At 41.6% G+C, this 26,583-nt stretch overlaps 1 protein-coding gene across 2 annotated transcripts in view; it reads right to left on the bottom strand.

Moving 5' to 3' along the window:
• Nucleotides 1–2,686: 2,686 nt before the first annotated feature.
• Nucleotides 2,687–26,583, bottom strand: part of CSNK2A2 (casein kinase 2 alpha 2) — a 39,500-nt gene continuing 15,603 nt past the window's right edge. Inside the window, exons 5-12 of one of the 2 annotated variants that reach the window (XM_004371537.2) lie at nt 18,103–18,162; nt 13,690–13,773; nt 12,766–12,876; nt 12,399–12,500; nt 11,781–11,881; nt 10,803–10,951; nt 8,914–9,007; nt 2,687–3,138 (exon numbers count right to left, since the gene is read on the bottom strand). In XM_004371537.2, the coding sequence (XP_004371594.1) occupies nt 8,931–9,007; nt 10,803–10,951; nt 11,781–11,881; nt 12,399–12,500; nt 12,766–12,876; nt 13,690–13,773; nt 18,103–18,162 (684 nt within the window). In that variant the 3' untranslated portion in view covers nt 2,687–3,138; nt 8,914–8,930. Of the gene's footprint in view, nt 3,139–3,221; nt 9,008–10,802; nt 10,952–11,780; nt 11,882–12,398; nt 12,501–12,765; nt 12,877–13,689; nt 13,774–18,102; nt 18,163–26,583 lie in introns of those variants that run through there. The other variant, XM_023726870.1, reaches the window with a different exon arrangement.

Raw genomic sequence — 26,583 nt, 5'->3', positions numbered from 1 at the left:
AAATACATAATACGGTGTTTGCACAACATCCAAGTCACATAACGTCTTATTTCACAGAATGTATCATGGGTGTTAAGCAACATGACTACTAAATTTAACAATGAAGTTTACAGGATTGTAGATTTCTAACACATTTAATTAATTTTTATTTTGCAATTTTCTTATGTTAGAGTCAACACATTTATTTTCAACTCTCAAACATTCCTGTAGGCCCCTGCCAAGTTCAGACCCTAGGCGCCATGCCTCACATGCCTGACAGCCCTGCAAGAATCCCCTGACTAGAAAAAGTCATCATGGCTCCAACCTACACCACTGAGTGAAGGGATGGAACACTGTTTTCTTGGAATCATAACAACGCTCTTTCTAAAAAAATCATATGACACAGATAATACTTCTAAAAAATTTTACCCTGCAGACATACATGCTGTGCAAAAATGTATGGGCAAATTTGCTCACTGCAGCAATACTGACAATATTGAAAAACTAGAAACAGCCCACAGTCCATCAATAAGGGATTGCTTCCATTGTACACTCACACAATGGAATACCATGCAGCCATGAAAAGGGGTGAGGTAGATCCATACGTGCTAACATATGAATATTTCCAAGCCTAAGTCAAAACACAAGTCTAAGGAAAGAATGTATAGTCTGATTACATTTCCGTAAAAACAAAAATACTTTAAAATCATGCACAGGAAGTATGTTTTTCCTATGCACAGGGAAAAAAAATCGAAGATATACACTAAATTGTAAAGTGGTTACTTCCGGGGGGTGGGTGGGGGGGAGGAATTTCTGTGTGTATGTACGCATGTTTCTACATATGTGTGGTGTTGGGGAAGTTCTATTTTTTAATTTTCTGTAATGTTTTAATTTTTTTTACCATGAGTACATATTACTTTGGTAATCAGGAAAATGCGATAAATACTACTTTTAAAAAAACAAAAAGCAAATAGGACTATTGGAAGAAGTGAATTGATCTGAATTTCCAAGCATGTTGTGGGTTAACTTTAGACTGTTCTTGTCCCCTTCTCACAAGTAAAAAAAAAAAAAGAAACCAAACAAAAACTCCTCTTTCCCTTTCTTGCTACAACCAAATACTCTTTCACCCAACAATCATCCACAAAACCCAGAATTACCTGATACATCTCACAGGTTTCTGGAAAACAAAGACTCTCACACTGAGAAGTTTGAGAGTCTTGATTGAGAAGGGAAATTGGAGGAAGAAGCTAGCATTCAAGTTCTTCGTGATGTCTAAAATGTTCCCAAACTGGTGAACTGTGAATCCATTCGGACAAGATCCTCCGTATCTGGAAGGAACCTCAAACACCCGCAGGTCAACATAGAGATAAACACACACATACAGAACAGCATGTCATAGGAATGCAAGTAAATCATTCAGAGACGTGCTCATTATAATCAGGTATTTATGTGCCTTTGCAAAGATCTGGGAAACCAGCAGAAATTTTCAAAGCCTTGAGTCAGAGGGGGGTTCCAACAGAGAGGCAGCTTGGGAAAACTAGGCCTGGGCTGGAGCTGGAGCATGCCAAGTCCATCTGCTCAGTGTCCTGAGGGTCTTACACAGTGGTGGCAGCGGCCCTGCAGGTCTTCACTTGCTGCAGTCCTGGAAGCATGCATAGTCTCAAGGTACAACTTGACTGCTTAGATATGACAAAAGCTGGTCCAAGGGACACTGGGATGCCATGCCCTTTGCTTTCCCCCCACAATCAATTCAAAGACTGTGGGTGTCCACACCTTGGTTCACACAGTCACCTGTTCAGGACAAGCAGCAGAGAAGGGATGTTCTCCAAGTGGACCAAGTCACTTTTGTGCAGAACCAGCTGGCACTCCATCTGGCTGCCTGAGTGTCAGGATATGCCCTTCGATTCTGCTCTCTCCAGGCCATGGAGAGCATAGGCTGGCAGCTGGAGACAAGGCTGGGCCAGCACCACGTTGTCCCAGCTTTCACCTTCCCTGGCATCGCTGCCCTGGGAAGGAGGACTGAGGGAGCTGATGAAGGCTCATTTCTAAAACAGGTTTTGTTTTGCTTTTCCATTTAACAAATACAACGGTGCCCCCATTTTACCCTCTTCCACATTTTGAGTGGGCCCCTTCCCTTCCAGTTCACAGGTGCTTCAGAATGGGCTCAGAAGCAGCTCAGGGATCTGAGAGCCCTGACCCCTCCCCTACCTCAGGGAACAGACTCAACCATCCTCCAAGAAAGATGCTTTTTCAGAAGAGGGGGTGGGGGTGAAAAGAGGATTGGGAGATGGAAGATGTAGTACAGACACGAGCAAAGGGAAAGTAAAGAGAAAGCTAAGACATCTTCCTGAGTTTCACCAGAGGCGACATTTATCTACCACCTACAACACTGGGGGACTCCCTGCTTTGGGAGGAGGGGTCCAGGGAGGCCACTGGTCAATGGGAATGTGTTCAAGGCAAAGTCCAGCTTCCCTGGCTGAGTCTTTTACTTCAATTATTTGGGGTCTACCCCATTCACAGGATTAGCTCACTCCCTACCTCTGAACATTTCTCATTTCTGTAAAGTGTCCTTAAAACTGGCTCTCCTCACCTCTGGGACTGCCATCTTCCTCTGGCCAGAACCTGGCACAGAAGCTCTTCTATTTCACTTGGTCCTCTGTGACTACAGGTCTTGGTTAATGGCTCCTTCCATACTGAAAACTCTCCATACATTTCTTTTAAAACCTTTTATTCAATAATATATACTTTTAAAATTATAATATGTAACTGTCCATCATGCCATATATCCCCCAGCCCCCCAACTGTGGAGTCTGTGGTCAGCTAGTTAATGTGGCTTGCTGGAGGAACAGGTGGCCACGGACGAGTCAAGGGGCGCGGGGAGCAACAGTAACCAACAACCAATTTGCATACCCTTCATATCGCCCATGCTTTCTGGGTCAGGAGGAAGTCAACAGGAAGCCAAAGGCTGTGAACCTTTACATTCGGAAGTGAGGTTTGATATACGGTGGTGGGCTGCCCTTCAGTTGGTCTAGTTCGTGCTTGCGTAACCTGCCACCGTTTCGTGTCTGCTCACGGAACGTGATCTCTCTACACACACGTTAAGACGTTTGATTTGGTTCTTGCTCTGCTTATGGAAAAGTGGGAGGAACAGCAACAGACCTGGGGAAAGAGACGGGAGGAGGGGAAAGAAGGCATTAATCAATCTGACTGAGAGTGAGGAACGGGCCTCCACTTCTGTGTGGCTTCCTTTGCATGGAGTGCTGGGAACAGTACGCAAGCTTGCCTTTCTCACGCCACTGTGTGGGAAACCTAGCAGGAACTCCCTTTTTACTAGGTTCCAAATAGTACCCTCTTCTTTCCTCTTCCGCTCACCATTAATAGAGGCCTTCTGTGAGTGACGGAGGCTTTGGACACACCGTGTGTGGTATGGCCTGGTCTCCTACCGTTTCCCTCAGGTCCAGGGTGCAGACTTAGCAGCACAGAAGCCTCTTGGCCATTCTGTGAAGTCAAGCTTCATGGGAGCTTCAGAATATGCTTGAAGCAGATGTGGGACCTGCAAGTCCAGCAGTCCAGTCTAGCTCCTCATCAGATCTCACCCTGTGTTTACTGAGGAAGTCTTAGGACTAAGAATCAGAAGACAATTTTGAATTTACATGCGAAAAGTACTAAGTCTACTAACAAACATCAATCAGTGAGCTCAAACGTTTTTAACTTCCCACTGGACATAGCTGTCTGGCATGGCCTGAAAACCTCGCTTCTCCTTCCACGTCCAGCATAGGGAAGCGGGTGGCGAGAGGCCAGCAGCAGAATCACAGCAGTGTCTCACAGAACGCTTCTATAGCACTGAAAGGACAATGCATGCTTATACCTGGGAAGTTACCACAGAGAAAGATGGTTTCTTTGGGTAAAGGAGGGGTTCTACTTAGTATTTGAGAAAGACTATATGGTGCATAAGGTTACAAAAGAAATTACTATATTTGCTTTAAGCACTTCAGCATCTGATTTTCAAGCATCCAGTTCCAGAGGGATCAGTCAGTGGGAAGGCAGCACATTAAAGACACCATCCTTTGTCAAACAATAATGTATGCTCACACGTGCATACTTATGTCACAAGGAACAGGGGTCAGGGGATCTTCATAAATGTGGAATATCTGCCACAAAGGTTAGTCATGCAATAAACCAAGCCAATCTCAAGCAGCAGGTGTCCTGAGTGATGTAATGCGGAAGTACCACGAAACAGAACAATCTCCATCATGACATCACTCTAGTCCCACTCTTCTTGCTAAAGGTGGTTAACAGAAGCCACCATACACACATCTCTGCAGGTCAAGAGTTATCCCTCCCCTCCCCCAGGAGACAGGAAACACAAGTTAAGGTCCTCAAAGCAATAGCTGGTCTCCCACTTGGGAAGTCTGGTTATTGTCAACATTTTTATTTATGCAAACAGGATTTAACATGGCATTTTTCTTTCCTCTAAGGGCAGCAGCACGTAAGCCATACATCAGTCATCTGGGGAAACAAAGAGAGGTGGCCAATTGTGTCTGAAGTAGTCATTTCTTAAGGATCACAACCCAGGCAGTGTTGCTTTTCTGCCAACAGAATAGTCTGCTTCGCGGTTCTTGAAGATTTATCCAAGCTTTCCAGCTGGGTGTCATGGTATCTGTCCCAACCTTAGTCACCATTTACAGCAAGAAGAGCCAGCAGGTAAAAAAACTGTTAATTTATTGATTTGATCAAAGTTTTCTTTTTTTTAAAACAATCCCCAATACATGCAGTTCAGGGTGAAGTATCACATTTGTTGCACATTGTTGAGTGTCTACACAAAAGTATGCATCATCTGTATAATTCCACCATGACATCACTTTTCCCAGCCTCTAATACCTGATTGGGGTTGTTTGCATCAACACATCTGTATAGCTTAAAAGCAGGTTATTACTGGTTTTCTTGGTCAGATGTTTCCCCACTGCCTCCCCCCACCCCCGGGGTTCGTTTTTAAAGGCAGGGCATTTATTCAGTCTTAATTTATTAAGCTCACTGACAAACTTTGGCTTAATTTGGTGCTCATGTGGACCTTGCTTTTGCTTTTGGAAGAGTTTCAATGACTGACTCTGACCTGCTATTAGTCACTCCTATTTATCTGCAGGAGGGAAGTTTATTTTTTCCTGTGGGTGCTCACAGAGCAACACAGGTTTCTGACTAACCGTTTAATCTGACCTGGCATTACATTAATCCATTAACTGGGCTCTTTTAGATCTACTTCAATGCATACATAAAAAATTCTTCCAATTGTTGCTCGTATTCCAAAGTAGTTTGCTTCCATCCTCATCAACGCAGCACCTGGGAGAACCTAAGTCATTTCCCTGAGTAGGCACAGGCTTCAAGACCCACGGCATCCAGCTGTCTCTGGGATTCAGCATCTGACTGGACAGCACCACCTTTCAGTTCCACTGGAACCAATCCCGGGGACAGTGCCCACCTCAGGGCACATTCCAGAACATGAACTTGATGTCTCCTGATTTTATCCCCAGTGGGTTCCTCCTCTATAGTGTCACTATGAGTCGGAATTGAGTCAACAGCAATGGGTTTGGTTTGGGGGATGCTCCTCCTTTAGACTGTTTTTCTTACTGGTTGCTTTTCCTAACAGCTGCCTCACCCAGCCACTCTTTCCAAGCCCCAAAAGATTGTGAGCTCTTGTTTGTCCCCTCTAACCAGTCAGTCAGAGATTATCTTCCTTCTCTGCAAGGGAATACATTTGCTTTGGGCCTCCATGAGTACTAATGTGCTACAGAATGTCTGTTAGGAGACCTAGCGGAGTGACTGCTGTTTAAGTGCCTCACCGACTGGCACCGACACACCTCTCCTTGGGAAGAAGACCCAGGAAGGCCTGGTCTGCATTATACTCTCCAAGGGTTCTCCCACCCCAGCCACCTACCACAGGGACAGGAGAGGAGCAAGGCCATATGTGAACCAGAGGAGGGTGAACTGCAACCAAGCCACAGATGACACTATTTAGCACTTCATCAGTTCTGCTCTCACCGTGGCATTTCTCAGCCGAAGCAAAGTCTCGCAGTTACGCTCACTTGTGGCCAATCGACTACGACACAGGAACTGGTTTTGGCATAGGAACCTTCTGTTCTCACCATACCGGGTCTATGTTCTTGAACGTAGGCAGTACCTGAGATGATAGTGAAACACTACCCTGTTCCCCACATTTTTTTGCTTTTCTTTAGGAAATAATTAAGTCCTATCATAGGCACTTTTAACCTGTTATAAGGTAATGGAGCAAACAAAATGTCTAAAAAAAAAAAATTACTGAGATGAGTTGAAGAAATAATAGGCTAACTAAAAAGGTTACTGGGTGGGTCAATCTACCATAGCTTACTTAAGTCTAAATAGACCCTCCCCCGCACACACACCCCTCTCCCACACTCATCCCCCTTTTGGAGCTCTCCAAGTCCACCTCCTCACCCAGATAAATACTCTAAACTCTCAGGGGTGGTAGGTCCTTCTGGACACAAAATGGTTTTGGAGACAGGTCAAAGAAAGAAGGTCTGGACGAGACTCACTTCAGTTTGGGAAAGAAAAAGCCAGAGTTGGATAGCCAGCAAGTCCAGGTGTCAAGATCAGACTCAGAAGGGAGTGAGCCTCTCATACCCAGCTATGCTGCAAGTCTCAGGCATGAGCAGTGGTAAAAAGCACAGGTGCTGGAAAGTAAACTGTATGCATAAAAGGAAGAATGACTCCTACGTCCCAGCTGCAGTTACAGAACCCGAGGACAAGCATGTTAGCTGTTTACACTAAATCAAGATCACAGCATAGAGAAGCAAAGGTGGACCAGCTGACTCTTCTCCATCAGATGCTTTTATTGCCTCTGGGGGAACCAAGGGAGAGAGATGGGATTACTGCTTCACCGGATTCTCCAATAGGCTCCTCTTGCCTGGTCTAGACAGGCAACTTAAAAAAAAAAGTGGGGCTGGGCGGGGAGTGGGTGAGGAGGGAGATGAGAGGTAGGGAGGCAGGAAAGACACACAGTGGCACATCTCCCTGATAATAACCAACGGTTCAGTAGTACCTATAAGGGCACATTAGAAGGCTTTTGATAATCCAGAACACTGAGTTTTGCTGCCTGACACACTGATAGAGGTTCAGCCAAGATCTATGTCTTGTTTTTGATTTTCAGGTAGAAAAAAATGTATGTTAAAATACAGAACGTGCAATGTAGGCAGGCAGGATTGTTATGAGAACCTTAACTGAATGCATTTCCTGACTTTGGGATCTTATTTTATTTTTTAATCTGTAAACTCAACTCTATAAGAGAAGAGTTTTATCTGCTTTTTAGTTCCCACAGACCAAATGACAAAAATAGAATCTACATTTACCGATAGGACCTGCTACCAATACCAATACGATTTTAGTGGAATATGGAATGTAAACAGATGTTTCAAACAAATAATCTAATCTTATAAAAATGTATGGCATTAGTAAATAGTTAATAAAGAAATCCTATAGTGTGATGTGGTGGTAGACACCTCTAGCTCTAACCTAGGTGTGTGAAGTCCCCAAGCTATAGCAAGACTCTGCAGCTGGGACTCCCAGGGGCAGCAGCTGGGGTAAACAGACTGACTACCTGCAACCATGTTTGTGACAAGTCCCCAAAATGAAATCAGCCCTTTTTGTTAAATAAAATCTAGCTTCCTTTGCTAATGTGCAGGTTAGCACAATGGATCCAAAGCTTTAATACTTGCTCCAACAGCTCCACTTCACCCAAACTCCTTGTATATTCCTTTCCTTTCAGTTGCTTGGGTTACTGGGTGGCCTGGCCCACACAACTCCAGTACCTGCATGTGAAAAAGACTTATCTTTTCCATCACATTCATGTATAACATAACGGAGCTTAAAAATGCATGACCCTGATTATAGTGGGAACTCATTTCTCTCATGGGGATAAAAGGGGAGAAAAGGGAGGACTGCATTTCTCTCACCCAATAAGTCTTTCTTGAATAAACTCTAATAGGACTTTCTTCTCCCTCCCCAGCCTGCCAGAAGACTGACTCTCCAGCTTTAGTTATGGTTGTGAACAGAAAGTCTTTGTTTCAGACAGGTGTGCACAGGGATGTACAGAAAATGGTGAGTCTTCCTTATAAGGCTGCTAAAAAAAAAAAGCTAAACAAAAAAAGAGCAACAAGATTTTATCATTAGGCAAATCAACAAGGTTACAGTGAGCTCCAAGTTAGACGCTTAGCATCTATCTTTTGATGAGAGTGATGGACCTGTCTGTGGCACCCAAGGTCTAAAGTGATGCCACTTGACATCAGAGAGGATTCTTTTGAGAAAGTGATTGCAGTTTGCTCCCAAATGAATCCACTTAGAGAGAGACTGCAAGGATGAGGTACATTTCCTGGAGAGCTCATATCATAAAAAAAAATACATAAAACATGAATTTGTAAAAGAGCTTAAAAAAAAAAAAGAAATACTGTCACTGTTTTAATATCTCCTTTTCATAAATGAGGCTGGTGTGTCAGTATAGACTGCTGACGTCAAGCCTGAATCTCACCAAAGGAAACCCAGACCACAATGGAATAGATAGGAAGTCAGATATTCAGAGCTTGTGGACTGAATGGGTTAATTCAACAGTGGCCTCCTATTAAATAAAGGTAAATGGACACCAACTCCGAGTCTCTCATCTCCCATGCATTCCAAAGGGAGAGTTCCCTCAGATCCTGAACTATGTGCATCCTCACGCTGCACCATGGCAGCTCCCTGGAGACTAGACTGGGGAGTTTCTGTCTTTCTTTCGTTTTGACTTTTAGGTCTTTACTCTCTTCTCTGAATTTAGAAGGAATGATTAGAATTTCTTTTTATCACACTGTAGTTTTCCTTCAAGGTTTGTGTTTGGTTGGTTGGTTTTATTGGCAAGCATCAATGCCGCATTACCCATGGCTCTCCCGTCTTCATCGTGCTGCCGAGAGACCACTAGAGAGCACGGCGTTATCTGCACAAGGCTGTGACTGCTCCTTCACCACAGGGTCTGTAAGAGAACAGGACCAAGGTCAGCCACACCAGGCCTGGTCGGTGCAGGAGAGAACGTCACGACAATCCCCCCTTCCAACCCGCCACGAAAGAGAGAGACAGACTGCCAGAAAAACCAGGGACAGTACTGCGGGGGGGGGACAGAAATCCTTGTCACAGAATAAACGTTAGGTAAAAACTAGACACTGAAAAATGACCAGGGGGATTGTTTTTGCAATCAACTCTTAAACTTCCTGAGAGCACAAATTCAACTGCTGAGACCCATGGAAAAGAGAGGCCCAGAAACACTAATCTCCCACTGTTCAAAATCTCCACCAATTTTCTTATGTTATTTTCTTTGAATATCAACATCAAATTCAAGCCCTAATTTGGCATGTGCAGTAATAAGCACTCTAGAGGAAAGAGTGAATAATAAAGAGAGCCACTAGAAGACCTATCAATTTTTTTTTGCAGTCTCTGCACGTACACCTTAGTGACATTGATTACATTCTTCGAGTTGTGCAATTATTTTCAACCTCCTTTTCTAAGTTGTTAAGACCTATCAACTTAAAGCAACAGAATTTAAAAAATCTTTTTGCTGAAGAACGAGAAGGATGACGTATACACAGAAAATTAAGACAGATCATGAATTACACATTAGAAACATTAGTGTTCTTAATTCATTCTAAAGCAAAGGGTAAAAAATAGCTTTCTGTGCCAGAAATTAGACATCTGAGTTGCACTTGGCTGAGGTCTAACAAGACTGAAGGGTAAAAAAACCTCTTAAATCTACTGTTTACATATGCTTATGGGTAAAGAAAGGCTCATCGAAAACAAGGGAAACACTCCATGAGATGAAATGACCTAACAGCTCCAACAATGGACTGAAACATACCAACAACTGTGAGGATGATGAAGGACCAGGCAATGTTGTGTTGTTATACACAAGGTCACCATGAGTCAGAGCCGACTCGATGACAACTAAGACCAATAACAAATGGACCAAGAAGTTCAAGACCATTAGTGATGAATTGTTCAGGCAGGAATTTAGTTAATCTCCAGAGGAAAAAAGGAGAAGCAAAGACTGCACAGTGGTCAAGCAACAGACAAAAACGTTAAGGGTTAAAAGTTTTCATCTTGATTCAGAGACTAAATGGAGACAAGTCACTTAACCTTCCTTATTCTCCACTTTCCTCACTGACTGGACTACATCATCTCACTTTGCTGAAAAGAGTAAAGCTTATTTGAAACATACTGTATCAGTGGCAAGCATTACCTGCATGCAGAACAATCAGCAGCCACACAGACGGAACATGCACACACACTTCTGGGTGAGACATAAGACAGTAAGTCAGTTAGGACTTTAGTGAGGTCTTTCCCTATGTGCTTTCTATTCTCATATTCCTTTTATCTATTTCTTTCCTTCTTTAGAATTAGCATATTATGGCTACCTTATTACTTTTAAACTAATTACTTGTTTTTTGGAGGTGAGAAATAATCTTTGATTAGGTTTCCACACAAATGTATATACTGGACAGCAAATATTAGATGCTTGTGATTGCTTCACCCAGGGCCACAGGGGTGGTCAAAGACAGGACCCAGGGGGGTTCAGTGGGGTAGATAAGCAAACACCTTTGAGGACTAGGCAACTGATCTTCAAACTTGTCCCAATAGTCTGTAAATAATGAGGCCAAATTCTAAGGATGGTCCAGTCTAAATACCTAGAATTCTCAACTGGCCTCAACAATAAAGGACAGAAGATTTTTTTCTCTTTAATAAACTGTGCCCTCTGAAAACAGCTGCTGGAGACTCACAGAAGTACGGGTGCTCCATGGCCTCTTTGGCAGTCAGTCTCTGTTGATGGTCATATCGCAGAAGTTTGTCCAGAAGATCGAGGGCCTCCGGGCTGACAAGGTGTCTGTTCTCACTATGGATAAAGTTTTCCCAGCGTTTCCGTGAGTGTCTGAGGAGAAAAGGGAAGCATTAGTATTCTAAGACTAAAGTCAGCAAGAATCCTTATCTATGTGGGCTACAGCCAACAAAATCCCAGAATATTGCACTGATTACAAGCTCACTGAGGTAGGGACTAAATCTCACTCTTACAGTTACAATCACAGGATCCTGAAACAAAACAATATTCTGTGACTGACAAATAGAATTAATTAAAAAGTCTAACATCTGATTTAGAAATTGTGGAATCTTTCCAGATTAGCCCCAAGCTTTTAGTCAATTCTGGGTGAGGCTTGGAGGTGACTCAGTAATTTTTACTGGTCACTAGATGTACTGAAAAGAGCTATCCTCAGAAACCCAAAGGTTCCATAAAATACTGTTTGAAAACTGTCAACAGTTACTTTTTAGCACCACTGCACAGTACCCAAAAACGCAATATGCTTTAAAATCTGCTACCTTATAGAACACCCATTACACGGCACAGTAAGAAACGATACAATCTCTTCTTCAAAGCAGAATCACAGCTTTCTGAATTTGCCATTAAAATAGGCATGTGCTGCACCAGAAGGCTTTTTTTCTGAGTTAACATCACGATTTTATTGTTTTCCATTTTCTACTGATAAACAGGTTACCCCTCGGAGAAGTAAAATGATTAGAAGACACATGGAAACAATGTCTAAGTATCTCAAAGTAAGTTTAAAAAATCCACAAGAGAAAGAAGTCTATTTCAATTCTTATCTGATTAGCAAGGGGAAAGATTTTGAGGAAGTGATTTTGGCTAACCTTTCCACTTGTGAAAAGCATAAGTTAAAGCCCTCTTTCTTTCCCTCTCTCTTACTTACTGTCCCAGGATATCGTTGAAGTGTGGATCAAGGTCTATGTGATACTTCTTCAGATACCCATACAGCTCATCTGTACCCAGAACCTTGGCAATGCGAACAAGCTGAAACACAAAACAAACGGACCAAATCACTGAGCACAGAACTGACCGCCAGCCTGTGAGGCGCTGGACCAGAGAATCAGAAGGTCACCTCAGCACTACATTCCCACGGACCAGATGCAGACCAGAGGCCAGGGCGGGCAAGCAGACCCAAAGACACAAAGTTCACAAGAATCCAAATTTCCAAGCTGCTTTTAGAATGACAGCACAACTTATGACAATAATATTGTAGAAGCTGATGATTACAGGGGCATCACAATCTCTGACTAGAATCTGTTTCATTAGACTTCGTCATACCCTCACTTTGTACGCTGGGCACAGACAGCATTAGCATTATCTCTCTATATCTTTGGGGGCCTGGTAACTACCATCAAAATTTGTGAAACACTTTACCTTGTAAAAAAGTGTATATGCAGACAATGAGTGATATTTAGGAGCTCAAGGACAGTATGCCTATCTAAACATACTATTTTCTTGACCTGCACCCCAAAATAGTGAGAGCTAGATGGTGTTTGCTCACCTGGTCATAGTTGTCCTGTCCGTGGAAGAAGGGCTCCTTTCGAAAGATCATGCTCGCTAACATACAGCCCAAACTCCACATGTCCAAGCTATAATCATACATCTGAGGGAATAAGCACAGTCAGTCAAGGGTGTTAGAAACTCCTTTTTCTTATCTAAATTTAGTCTTCATTTGACCTTTGCAGATATTTTCTAACTCATAGCCAAAACAAAAAAAAAGGCAGCTAAGAAAAATCTGAAATTAGCATCTTGGGATGGAATAAAGACTGGGTTTTGAATGTATCTAAACTGACTAAATAAACAGTAAACCAAGAAAAGCCCCAAAGAAGTATAAAAAGAACCCAGAGCAGCTTCGCTAACCATTTTACCTGATAGTCCACAAGGAGCTCGGGTCCCTTGAAGTACCGTGAGGCTACACGGACATTGTACTCCTGAGCAGGATGATAGAACTCAGCCAGGCCCCAATCTATCAGTCGCAGCTACAAATACAACAGAAATAACATACATGAAAGGAGTGTTTCCAGATGCCTGTGCCTTAGAACAAAGCTATATCACATTAGATCACAATTATTCGGCCATATTAAAAATGCTAGCAGGTGCACTGGCTAAAAAATTACTTTTAGCAACTGTATAAGGGGTCGTTTCCAAAGCAGAACACTCAGAATCTTATTATCCATTTAAGGAAAAAAAAAAAAAAAAAGCCTGGCTTATCATTCTGTCCAGTCAAGACAGCGCAGTCTTTTTTTCTGCCTCCATATCTCTTACATGTGCAACACGTTCTCCCATAGTGAATGATTTTCACTATAAGCTCTAAGCATAACTGAAAGGGTTGGGGACATGTGTCTCACTCCAAAATTGAAGCACTACTCTCCCTAGTTTTTCAGTAATCTAATACTAGTTGATTCATTTACTCACCAATCAGGGACAATCAGAGTCGGATATTGAAAATAGGAGGGACCCAAGTGTACTTTTAAGGCCAGGCAGATTGGTCTGAAGGTCATTAAGAAATGAAGCAGAAACCATCAGCTGTAGTTTCTTTCTTAAGGCCCTTCAGAAAACCATGACCAAAATAAACAAGTGACTACAGTTAGGGTCAAGCGTCTACTTTCCTCGCGTACTATGCTTACGCAAAGTAGAAACCAGCATTTGGATACTGGCAAAATAAGAGTAACACAAGTCCTCCAAAGACAACAGCGCACAGGTCTACAAAAACCACGTAGGTACTGGAGAGCATTCTGGTCTGCTCTAAGCCTTCTAATGAAAGGCTTGTTGCTGCCTGGCTGCAATGGTACCTTTTTCTGTTGGTGATCTATCATGACATTGTGAGGTTTCACATCTCTGTGCATGATTCCCTTGCTGTGGCAGTAATCCAGAGCCTATTAGGTAAGAAAGCACAGAGAAAAGTAAGTAAACCCTCTACCACCACTCAATGCAAGCATACTCTCGTTATTTCTGTTTGTGACACCTTGACTTGAATACAGTCTCCCAAGGGGCAGCTTACTGTCTGTCATGAAGGAGAAAAAAATATGCTTCAGAAGGTACCCCTTGCTCTCTGTGCACATGACAGCTGGCAGCGCAGAGAAAGAGGGCTATGCGGGGAACGTCAAGGGCTATGATGAAGAAAAGGGGATGACATACTTCTTTAGGTACTCCTCTCCTACTTGTAGCTAGGAGCAATTTGTCAGCCACCTGGAGTTAAAAATCATACATTGATTTGTTGGCTTAATCTGATGTGTTTAAAACCAGATTTGGGAACCTCACTGGAGTCCCCTCTTAACAGTGGTCCAAAGGACATGTAAAATCCAAGTGGACATGAAGAATGACACCCAAATATATCTCTCAACATGGCTTGTTTTTTAGACAAACATCCCATGTAGGTTTTCTAGACTAACAAGCATCCTAATATTCTAATAAATACTAATATTCATTAGTATTTTCCTTAAATACAATCTCTGAGCCAGTGGGCCTTCAAGAATTATGATTCTCTCCACGGGAGAAAACTGCTTCCTAATATGATAGCTGATATGCAGATAAGATTTTTAAATGTACCCCAAACCAAACTCATTGTCACTGAGTCGATTCCGACTCACAGCAACCCCACAGGACAGAGCAGAACTGCCCCACAGGGTTTCCAAAGGTGTCATCTGTACGGAAGCAATCTGCTACATCTTTTTCCCTCAGAGCAGCTGGTGGGTTCGAACCACCAACCTTTCGGTCTGCAGCCAAGCGCTTTAACCACTGCACTATCAGGGCTCCTTATGAATGACAGCAACCCATAATCATATGGTACCTACATATGGTACCTACCGAGTACCCTTTAGTGAAGTTTTCCATAGGACAAGATTAGAGATTCTCAATCTTGGCACTGCTGACATTTGGGGCTGGATAATTCTTTGCTGTGGGGAGCTATCCTGTACACTGTAGGATGTCTAGCAGAATCCCTGGCCTCTATTCAACAGATGCTAACAGCACTTATCCAGTTGGGACAATGAATAATGCATCCAGACATTGCCACATGTCCCCTGGGGGCAAATTTGACCCAGTTAAGAACCACTGAATCAGACCAGTAAGGGCGTTATACTAGGCATCTTCTCCGTGGGAGGGAATACGTAAGTTAGAGAATGATTCCTAGGATCAACATTCCAGGAATAAGCTCCCCTGGTCTACATTGAATTTCTTCCCCAGACACAAAGAGTATACAATCTATGATGCCATTTGTATAAACGTCAAGAAGAGGCAAAACTAAACTACGGGGATAGAGGCCAGACTATTACATTCAGAGAAAGGGTACTAAAGAGAAGGGGCACAAGAAAGTCATCTGGGGTGTTCATAATATTCTCTACCAGCCCTGTCCAATAGAACTCTCTATAATGACAGAAATAGTCTATATTTGCATCACCTATTATGGTAGCTACTAGCCACATGAGGCCATTGAGCACTTGAAATGTGGCTAGTGTGACAACGGAAGTGCATTTTTTATTTTCCTTAATTTCATAGGCTACTTGTGGGTGGTAGATACTCTGGTGGACAGTGCACTTCTGTGTAGATCTGGATGAAGGTTTCACATATGTAAAATCCAAAACACTACACTTAAGATTGGTTCAGTCTGCTTATGTAAGTTCCAATTCATTGTTTTTTCTTTGTTTTGTTTTACAATAGTTGTAGCAAGATTCCAAAGTGGCTCTGTGACGGTGCCTTATAAAACCAGCCCCCGAGGGCAGACTTCTCCACATCAGGAGACCAGACTCTGCCGCAAACCCTCAGTGAGTCACTGAGTAATCAGTGTGCAGCCCTCAGCCTCAGTATCTCCCATGGTTTAGATGAAGTCAAGTATTTCCTCTTCCCCACCCCCATTTCAAGTAGAAAAATCTACCAAGGGTTGATTCTGTTATTTTGCCTAGCCCTTCTTCGCCCAAAGGAATAAACTAATTAGGATCACAATACCTGGGATGTGAAAAATACCTGCTGAAAGCAAAGGCTGAACAAATACAATAAGGTAATTAATTCTTTTGCCAAGTTTACTAGTCAGCCTCCTCCTGCAGCTACTGACAAGTTTTTCAATTCCTTGGGGAATTATTTCAGTTTTAAAATCTGGTATGGCTTCTGACCATTAAGCATGAAAGATGTTTTTCCAAATTTCACCTGGGAGTCTATACTTCATTAGCAGAAAGAAGTACGCCCTTACTGCCCAGCGGCTACCTCTAGAAAGCCGAAAGGACATCAGACACCAAGTGCATATGAATGATTAGCCTGTGAAGATCTGTACTGTTGGGATGTCTTTATTTGATCGAAGGACAATTGTGCTAGGTTATAAATCTTTTCCTTTGGTGCTAGCTAAAAAACTCAACACCCTACTTAAAAAGAATCAATTGGGAATTTTGAACTGCAGTTCTCACGGAGGGAATGCATGGATTCTCTGGGGAGAACCTCCAAGGAAGATGCTAGGCTGGCAGTTCTCAGGACCATGGCACTGCAAACCTCTTCTACAATGAGCCCTGCAATTCTAGGTGGTAGAGGACATGAAGAAAGGTAGAACAAATCAGCCTCTATCTTTGTCCTTCTATTCTTACTGACAAAAAGAAGACCCACTAGACAGAAGAGTGAACCCTTAAACCCACCGCTTTGGCTCTCTCTAATGACAAGTGGGTTGTGCACGTGCTTGTAAGAAAACACACTCACTTCAGAGCTAGTTCCTCAAAAGCCCCCATTTCATAAAGTTCTGCCTTAACTCAACCCGGTGTTTTGTTCAAGCAACTGTTCACAATTCCACCACAAATCCATCTTTAATTTTCTTCAATAATGCCAATACCTTAGTCATCTTTATCTTATTTCAGAGGTTCTTAACCTGAGATCCACAACCCCCCAAAAATCTCACACAAAACTTCGTACTGTCTATACATCCATTTTTTGAAAGTTCACAGCTTTCATCGGATCCTTAGTGATCCATAACTCTAAAAGCTCAGGAATTACTGGTCTCTTCCCTTTTACAAAGCTTTTTGGAATTCTTTAGCTAAGTGTTTACCTGTTGTTGCTGTTAGGTGCCACTGAGTTGATTTTGACACACAGTGACCCCAGGCAGACTAAAAAAGACCATTCCTCCATCTATCAGTAATGCTTCAAAATTTCATAGTGCTTGAGATTAGTAAGTCCCCTACAAGGTCCATCTATCACTTCTCCCTGCATATCAGGGTTAACTAGCCAGGGCTAGAGGGGCACAGGGTAGCTAGTATCATACAAGGAGATTCTGAGAGACAGCAAAAAAAAAAAGATGGCCACAAAGCCTGCCATCCCTGTATGCAAGTCTCTCTACAATGTGACTTTGCTGTTCTTTCCATCATGAGGTGGAGTCTATTTCTCTGCCCTTTGAGTCTAGGCTCGACCACATGACCTGCTCTGGCCAATCGGGTATTAGCACACATGACACAAGCAGAAGCTTTAAAAAGTGCTTATGCACTGAGGTTTGCCCTTCTATTGCTATGGGTAACTGAGGCCACCATGGGAAGAAGCCTAAGACTAGCCTCCTGGAGGATGAGGGACCAGTGGAAAGAGGCTCTGCTATCTCAACTGAGACCCCAGACATGTGTATGAGGCCATCCTGAACCATCCTGCCCCAGTCGAATCAACTCAGGCCAAAAAGAACCACCCAACTAACCCACAGAATTGTGAGAAATAATCATTTAAAAAATGTAATTAAGTTTGGGGTGATTTTTAACAGAGTGAAAACTAACTAACAGTAAGCATTAATTAAGCAGCAAAAAGAAAACCCAAGTGCCAACAAGAGCTATGAAGAGGCAGGTTCTAATCTCTGGTATGATGTTCCTGGTACCCCCTGACTTGGTCATCTTTCTCTGGAAAGTTTCTATATAAAGACTCCATGCGTTTGGGGTGATTTTTAACAGAGTGAAAACTAACTAATAGTAAGCATTAATTAAGCAGCAAAAAGAAAACCCAAGTGCCAACAAGAGCTATGAAGAGACAGGTTCTAATCTCTGGTATGATGTTCCCGGTAGCCCCTGACTTGGTCATCTTTCTCTGGAAAGTTTCTATATAAAGACTCCATGCTAGAGGCCTCTATAGCACTATAAAGGGCCTCATTAAATTCTTGGGGTATCAAGAAATATTTGGCTTTGGTTCTCTGTTCTCTCAAAAATTTCTCCTTTCATGAACAGGCCTGAAAAAATTCACTGTTTATGAATGCCACTTACTTTAAGTAGTTCATACATATAAAACCGGATATCAAAGTCTGTCAGGATCTGGTAGAGTTGCTGGAACAGATTACAGAAAACATAAAAGTTAATTTAGTCTCTCATTGCATCTTGTCATCCCAAATGTGGGCCATTCTCTGTCAACTTACTTAGTACTTAAGTCATTAAAAAAAAAAAAAAAAACCCTATCATTTTTTTACTACCTGATCTTAGACAAATGAGGACAAAGATTAAAGATGAAGGCCTAAGACTTCAATGTTTGGGAGAGAAGAGGAAAAAAAAAAAAAAGGAACCCCAAAGGAGAAAAATATTTAAGCCAACTCCGATCTTTTTAAAAACAGGCTGTTCAAATGCTCCACAATTTTACATCCACAGTTGCATTATTATGGAGATGAATGAAGTCTAAGTTGTCTAACTGTCCTCATATTCTTACAGTACATCCAACAAACTAACCCCACTGCAGCACCACAGTACACTTAGAGAACTGAGTTCTGAGTGGATAGCAGAGCTCTGAAGAACTTCACCGGCTGATGTGGTAAGACAGTAGCAAGAGAGGCTGCTTGAGAAAGAAACATGAGGAAAATGAGAGCTTACAACATCTGAAAACGGCAAGAGACTTTCTAAAAATCTACCTCACCCCTCCCCAAACCAAGTCCAGGCTGGAAAAAAAAGAACATCTCACAGGCAATAGTTGATGGGAACTAAAGAAAACACAGAAAGAATGGTGGTGGTGGAGTGAGATGTTACAAAAAAGATAGGGGTACAGAAAATGATCACAGGCCAAACTGACATAAAAATGAAAAACTTCATTATTGACAATCCAAAGACCCACCCACTGGGAGCTCTACAATTTCAGTTTCTATGAGGGAGGGCATCATTTATGCATCAAGGTTCATTAAGATCACCATAAAATCTTGTCAGAAACTATACTAGTAGCTTTAAGCTAGAAATAGAAGTACCATACAATCCAGCAATCTCGCTCCTTGGAATATATCCTAGAGAAATAAGAGCCGTCACACGAATACATATATGCACACCCATGTTCACTGCAGCACTGTTTACAATAACAAGAAGATGGAAACAACCTAGATGCCCATCAACAGACGAATGGATAAACAAATTACGGTGTATTCACACACTGGAATACTACGCAACGATAAAGAACAACAGTGAATTTGTGTAAACATCTTATAACATGGAGGAACCTGGAGGGCATTATGCTGAGTGAATTTAGTCAGTCACAGAAGAATAAATATTGTGTAAGACCACTATTACAAGAACTCAAGAAAAGGTTTAAACACAAAAGAAAACATTCTTTGATGGTTACGAGGGTGAGGAGGGAGGGAGAGGTTATTCACTAAGTAGATAGTAGACAAGAATTATCTTAGGTGAAGGGAAGGACAGCATGCACTACAGGGGAAGCCAGCACAAATGGACTAAACCAAAGTTAAGAAGTTTCCTGGTACAATCGAACACTTTGAGGGATAGAGTAGCAGGGGCAGGGATCTGGGGACCATGCTTTCAGGGGACAGCTAGGTCAACTAGCATAACAAAGTTTTTAAAGAAAATGTTCTACATCCTACTTTGGTGAGTGGAGTCCGGGGTCTTAAAAGCTAGCAAGCGGCCATCTAAGATGCATCAATTGGTCCCAACTCACCTGGAGTAAAGGAGAATGAAGAACACCAAAGTCACAAAGAAAGTATTAGCCCAAGTGACAGAAAGGGCCACATAAATCAGAAACTGCATCAGCCTGAGACCAGAAGAACTAGATGGTACCCAGCTACCACCAATGACCGCCCTGACAAGGAACACAACAGAGAGTCCCTGATGGAGCAGGAGAAAAGTATGGTGCAGTACTCAAATTCTAGTAAAAAGACCAGACTTAATGGTCTGAGACTGGAGGATCCCCAGAAGGCATGGCCCCCGGACTCTGTCAACCTAGAACTAAAACCATTCCCGAGGCCAGCTCTTCAGACAAAGATTAGACTGGACTATGGAACATAAAAATGATACTCGTGAAGAGTGTACTTGTTAGCTTAAGTAGATACATGAGACTAAATGGGCAGCTCCTGTCCGGAGGTGAAATGAGAAGGCAGGAGGGTCAGGAGCTGGTTGAATGGACATGGGAAATCAGGGGTGGAAAGAAGGAGTGTGCTGTCACAGTACAGGGAGAGCAGTTAAGGTCACGTAACAATGTATGTATACATTTTTGTATGAGAGACTAACTTGAATTGTAAACTTTCACTTAAAGCACAATTAAAAAAAAACAAACTGTACTACTAGCTTTGATACTCAATCAACTCCAAGTAAATCTCTTTCCCCATCAGGCCAAGCAGCATTTTCTAGAAAAGTAATCACCACACCTTTATTAAACTGATTTTGCTCCTCTCTTCAAGCAATATAGGGAATCTCTCCAAGGAGCACACAACAGTGTATACAATGTGCTATCATCTGTGTAAAAGTAGTGGGAGTAAAATGACATATTCATATTTGTTTGTATCTGCAAGAATGATATAGAAAAGACTAATAAAAAGTGGTTCATATTTATTTGTGGGGGGGGATGGGCAGCTGGGAGTAGGGGAATAAAGTAGGCTTTTCACTGTACCATTTTTTTACATTTTTGATTCATAAAAATATACTGTGTGTATATATACATATACTAAAAAAAAAAAAACCCGTTGCCATGAAGTTGATTCTGACTCATAGCAACCCTATGGGGATAGAGTACAACTGCCCCACAGGGTTTTCAAGGAGCAGCTGGTGGATTCGAACCACCAACCTTTTGAGTAGCAGCCAAGCTCTTAACCACCATGCCACCAGGACTCCATATTTAAGAAAACATCAAATTTGCAAAGAATCAAATTTAACATTTTCTAAGAACACCAGGACTTAGATTCTTTCTCTAATTTCCCATTTTAGGTAAGAGTAATTAATTCTCCCTGCCAGCTTAGTAAGAATATTTTATTTCATCAACTTCAGATAGCTGCTAGCTCAGGGCACTGTAGGGAATTAAATTTACAGGCCAGGACACTAGTGGTGCCTTGGAACTGTTCCAGTACTAGAGGCTGACCCCACTTAGGACTGAACCGCAATTAAGCAGAGTGGCATAAACATGCCACCACTTCTGCTCAGGAGAGCTTCGGCCGCAAAACAATCAAGTGCCCAAGTTTTTTGCTCTTCTCCAGCTCTGCACTGCAAGGAAGCTTCTATGCCAATACTCAGCTGCATACCTACAGCCCGTACGTACAGACATAGGCTGAAGATACCATCTCTTTGGGCGTTAAATCAGCTCCATCCCCAAGAGTTATTAGGGAGATCACTCCCAGCGGCTGTGCCAAACTGAACCTCAAGTCAATAAGCAGGCCATGGAAGTGGAAAGATCATTTCCCAACCCTCCAAAAGCTGGTATGTTTTATTTCCAGAAAACCAATATGGGCTATTTTATTATCTGGACATTATCTGTGGAAGGCTTTCCTCTCATATCTTGTGGTATCTAAACCAAGCATTGGTGTAAATGGCGTAAGGCATAAAAAATAGACACCAATTGGGTGACTCAATATTTCTAAACTCCTCCATTGAAATACGTCAAGGGTCCACTGTACAAATCAGTACCGAACCCATTTTTTCCACATTAAACTCCCCAACCATATTCTTAAGTCTTCACATAGCAGAGACTATGCTTTATATACCCCACACAATCTATGCCCTGCACACAAAGACAGTCAATACAATATTTGTCTTTCATGATGCTCACAGTCAGTGGGACAAAATAAAAACTTTCTTCCAAGAAACAGAAGTTCCAAGAGTCCATAACAAATAAGAAAGGGAAATTTCACAAGAACCACACTTTTCCTCCATTCTTATAAGCCAGTTATGTAGAGAACATTATTAACCAACCAACTGCAAAATGTTGGCAAGAATAAGCTTTGGTTAAATTTTCATAAAGTGATTTATCAAAAACAAAATAAGTCTATGCTTCCCAGGAGATCATTACAAAAGCGGTAAGGAAGAACCACTCACCATATCCAGTTTGGCTCGAAAGCCTGAGAACACATAGGCATGTCCCTAAAAATCAGTTCTACCCTAGGACCACTCTAAAAGGGACCAAGGTGGAGAACTTCTAGAGTCATTTCCTGGGGCTTTTAATTAATCCCTGAAATCTGAGGAAGAGAATGGCAGAAAATGTAATCTGATCAACAGACTGAGGGGCTTCCTTGGTCTAAAACCATAGACATCAGAATGGAATGCCCACAGGTGGGCCTCACTCCTGCTGTACACATACAGACAGAGGTCTTCAAACTCCAGCTGTGGCTCAGCCGCACCATAATCACCTACAGATTCAAAGGCCCCATCCCCAATAATTCTCATTCAAGAGACTAGGAGGACGCCATACTTTGAAAAAGTTCCCAGGTAGCTCTGATCATCAGCCAAATGTGGGAACCACCACACAGCAAACTCTTATCCTGCACAAGCAGCTTGCACATTCCCTGTGCAACAGGTCAGTCTATGTTCTGAAAACTCTAGTGGTCCCCACACAGGGAGAAGAAAAGCAGGGGAGAAGAAGAAAAAGCAGGGGAGTGGGGTACCAAATGAAAGGCAAGCACCCATTTCAAATCGAGGTATTTAACGCAGCAGTCACTAGCTTAAGTATTGTTAATACCTAGCCACGAGATCCAGAATAAAACCAAGGTCAACATTTTTAGACATTTATGGCAGGAGAACAAATCTTTAATCAAGCAAATCAAAGTTAATACAAACCACCTAAAAATGTCACTTATTTTCTTAAAGTCTTCTTACAAAGAAATGACAAAATCATGTTAATGACCTATAACAACAGTAAATGCTGCTTCTCAAATTAAGGAAACATCACTGATTTGGTCTGTGAACAAACCCTCTCAACACCAAACTCACAACCTCAGCTTGTCACGGCCTACCTCTATGTCAGTGATTTAGAAATTCTCCAAGGAACACTAAGGGTCTTTTTTCAGGATGCAGCCTATTCAGAGGATCTTACCAATCTTTTAAAACGTCCAAATGAAATATTTTACTTAAAATGTATATTCACTTTTATTTACACTCTTTCAGAGGCACAGAAAACTAGGAAGCACGTCTCAGCAGAAACTTTCTCCTTCCTCAGAACGGTACCTTAGCTTGAGATATTTTTGAATTTGGGAGTTTGCTCTAACTATTCATTACAACTTTAAGAGACTGGCATTTCCTCTGTTTTGAAGTTTTTTTTTTTGTTCTAAGTATCATCATGCATCTTTTTGAAATATATGAAGTGTAACTGATGATTTCAAGAGGACATCGACCAAACCAACACCTCTATCACAGACTGAAATACCAAGAGGAAAAATTAGTAAGGCTAGGATGATTTGAACAAAACCAACAAGCTTGATCTAACACATATAACGTAAAACTTACAGAAAACAGCAACACTATATTGCTTAAGGGGCAATCAGTTTCTGTTTGGGGTGATCAGTGCACAACGTGGTGAATGTAGCTAATGTCACTGAATTGTGCACTTACAAATGGTTAGAATAGCAAATGTGGTTATATATATTTTACCACAATTACATTTAAAGAAACCAAACACACACTATTTTTAAGTATAAAAGGAACATTTATAAAAAATGATCGTGTACTAAGGTCATAAAGCAACCATCAACAAATTATACATCAGTATCATTTAGATCGTGTTCGCTGGACACAGTGCAATCAAATTAGGAATCAATAATAGAATTTTTAAACCCATTTAGATCCTGGCTCGTATATTAATAAACACATTACTGGGCCGATACTTATGGGGAAACTCTGGACAATATACTGTACATTAAAGGGCATTTTATTTTAATAGTAAGTTGCTCAGGAGTATTAATGTTGTTGCCAGGTGTCATCAAGTCGGCCCCCAACTCATAACGACCCCATGTGACAGAGTGGAACTGCCCCACAGGGTTTTCTCAGCTGTAATCTTTATAGAAACAGATCACCAGGTCTTTCTCTCACGGAGCTGCTGGGTAACTTTGAGCCAGCAACCCTTTGGTTAGCAACCTAGCACTTAACCATTGCACCACCAGGGCTCCCTGGAGTATTAACAGTACTGTGGTAATGTAGGAAAATGTCCTAGTTTCAGCGCTAGTGTATTTAGGAGTGAAGCATCATGATGCCTGCAACTTATTTTAAGATGACTCAGTGAGAGAGAGAGAGAAAGAGCGTGCGCATGCAAGCATGAGAAAAATAACTGCAAAGTTACAAAATAGTAACAACCAGTAAATCTAGGTGAAGTATATAGGAGTATTGATTGTACACTCTTTCAAATTTTCAGTAGGTTTAAAATTTTTCAACACAAAATGTTTGGAGAGAAAAACTCAAATCTACAAGTTTGGAAACTAAATGCGCTTCTTCATTTAGCCATGGAATGCAGCTAAAATGGTGTCTGGGGTTGTAGAGACTTAAGCACACTTATTGTCAGTCAAGAAAGACAGAAATAAATCAAATGAGTTCATACTACAAGAAGTTAGGGAAAAGAACAGTGAAATCCAAGAAAGTTAAAGGAAAAAGAAATAAGAGAGAAGCAGAAACATAATGAAATAGAAAAACTAACAAAAACAATAGTCACGCAATAAAACCAAAAGTTGGTTCTTTGAAAGGGGTAAATGAGAGATATTTAGCAAGTCTGATTAAAAGAGGAGGGGGGGATTAGTGGGAGAGTTAGGAATGTAAAAAAACCACTGCCATTTAGTCGACTCCGACTCACAGCGAACCTATAGAGCAGAGTAGAACTGCGCCCATACAGTTACCAAGGAGCTGTTGGTGGATTTGAAATGCCAACCTTTTGGTTAACAGCCAAACTCTTCATCACTGTGCCATCAGGGATCCATAGGAATGTAAACCCAAAACCAAACCCACTGCCTTTGTGTCGATTCTGACACAACAGATACATTAGAGATTAAGTCCTAAAAGAATTCTGTTAACAACTTTATACCATTAAAGTTCAAAGTGGACAACTTTAGAAATACATATTATTCAAACAGATTCAACAGAAAGAGGAAAAGCTAGTCAATTTATTTTGTGAGGTTGATATAACCCTGATACCAAAACCAGACGAGGACCCTACAATAAAATAAAATTATATATCAAAATATAGTATCAATTGCATCAATAAAATATACTGAGAAGAATGGGCTGCAGGCTTTACCATTGTTGATTCACCTCTGATATTAAACCAGGGATAAACACCCTCTGGATGATACCTTAAAACCAGTTATTAATACACTTAACAGCAAAATGAAAAAAAATAAAAACAAACTTTCCTAATAAGATGTACACAGGACACACACACACAAAAAAAAGCCTCAAGGACAAGAGGACATTTAACCAACTGATCTCCGTGTTTGTGGCCTGTCATACTATTTGGAAATGAAAATACATTTTTTGCCATGATTTGCTCTAACAAAAGTCGGTGGTTCAAACCCACCAGCGGCTCCACAGATAAAAGACCTGGCAATCTGCTCCTATAAAGATGACAGCTTAGGAAACCCCTGTGGGGCAGTTCTACCTGTTATACAGGGTCACTATGAGTCGGAATTGACTCGACAGCACACAACAACAATCTGCTATTTAATCATCTTTTCAGTTGAACTAAAACAGCATGGCTTGAACATTCAAAAGGGAACTCCAGTTAAACATGGCAGACTGAACACTTCCTCTCACTGCTTCTTCGTGAAGCTCCTCTAAAATAACAGTAAAGGGGTGAGTGTGTGTGATTAAATCATGAGAACTAACAATGCAAGAGGCAACAGCATTTTGAAGCTAGACAACAGATGTCCAGCTGCCTTAGCAGATCTAAAAAGTAAAAATTCTGCCAACAGTGGAGGGGGCATCCAGAAGCAAACAGCTTCAAACTAAAGAACTACAGAAAGGATCAGGAGTTGGTAACCCAATGTATCACTAAAAGAAGGTAAACTGGGCTAAAATCAGGAAGATGGGTTTGTAACACCACAGTGAAAACAGGAGAACTGAGCAAAAGTCTATGTGGCACCCGATAGCTCTCCTCAACTTGGGGTTACTGCAGCCAAGCCCATATCCTCGAGCATTTCTCTAAAATGTGAGCAGACATTCAAGAACCACGACATTTCAGAAAATTGTAAGAGCGACAGAAGGCTCTGTTCTACACACACACACAGAGAATGTGGAAGTAAAACAGAGAAAAGGCATGAAGAAGAAAACTTAAGGGGAAAAACATACTATTCTCAGGGAGAAAAGATATTACATAAAACATAAAAGAGCAGGGTATCATTAAAAAAAGTTCAGAGAACAAAATGGAGTTCAAAAATAGGAAGTCTAACATTTGAATGAGTTCTACAAAGTGAGAACAAAGATGAAAGAAAGGCAAGAAAATCAAAGAACATTAAAAATAATTTCCCAAGCCAGAAAGACATGGATTTCCAGATTGAAAAAGCCCAGCAAGTATCCAGAACA

This window comes from Trichechus manatus, unplaced genomic scaffold (genome assembly GCF_000243295.1).
Source record: "Trichechus manatus latirostris isolate Lorelei unplaced genomic scaffold, TriManLat1.0 scaffold00014, whole genome shotgun sequence".
Taxonomy (NCBI): domain Eukaryota; kingdom Metazoa; phylum Chordata; class Mammalia; order Sirenia; family Trichechidae; genus Trichechus; species Trichechus manatus.
This window is presented reverse-complemented; position numbering and strand designations above follow the sequence as displayed.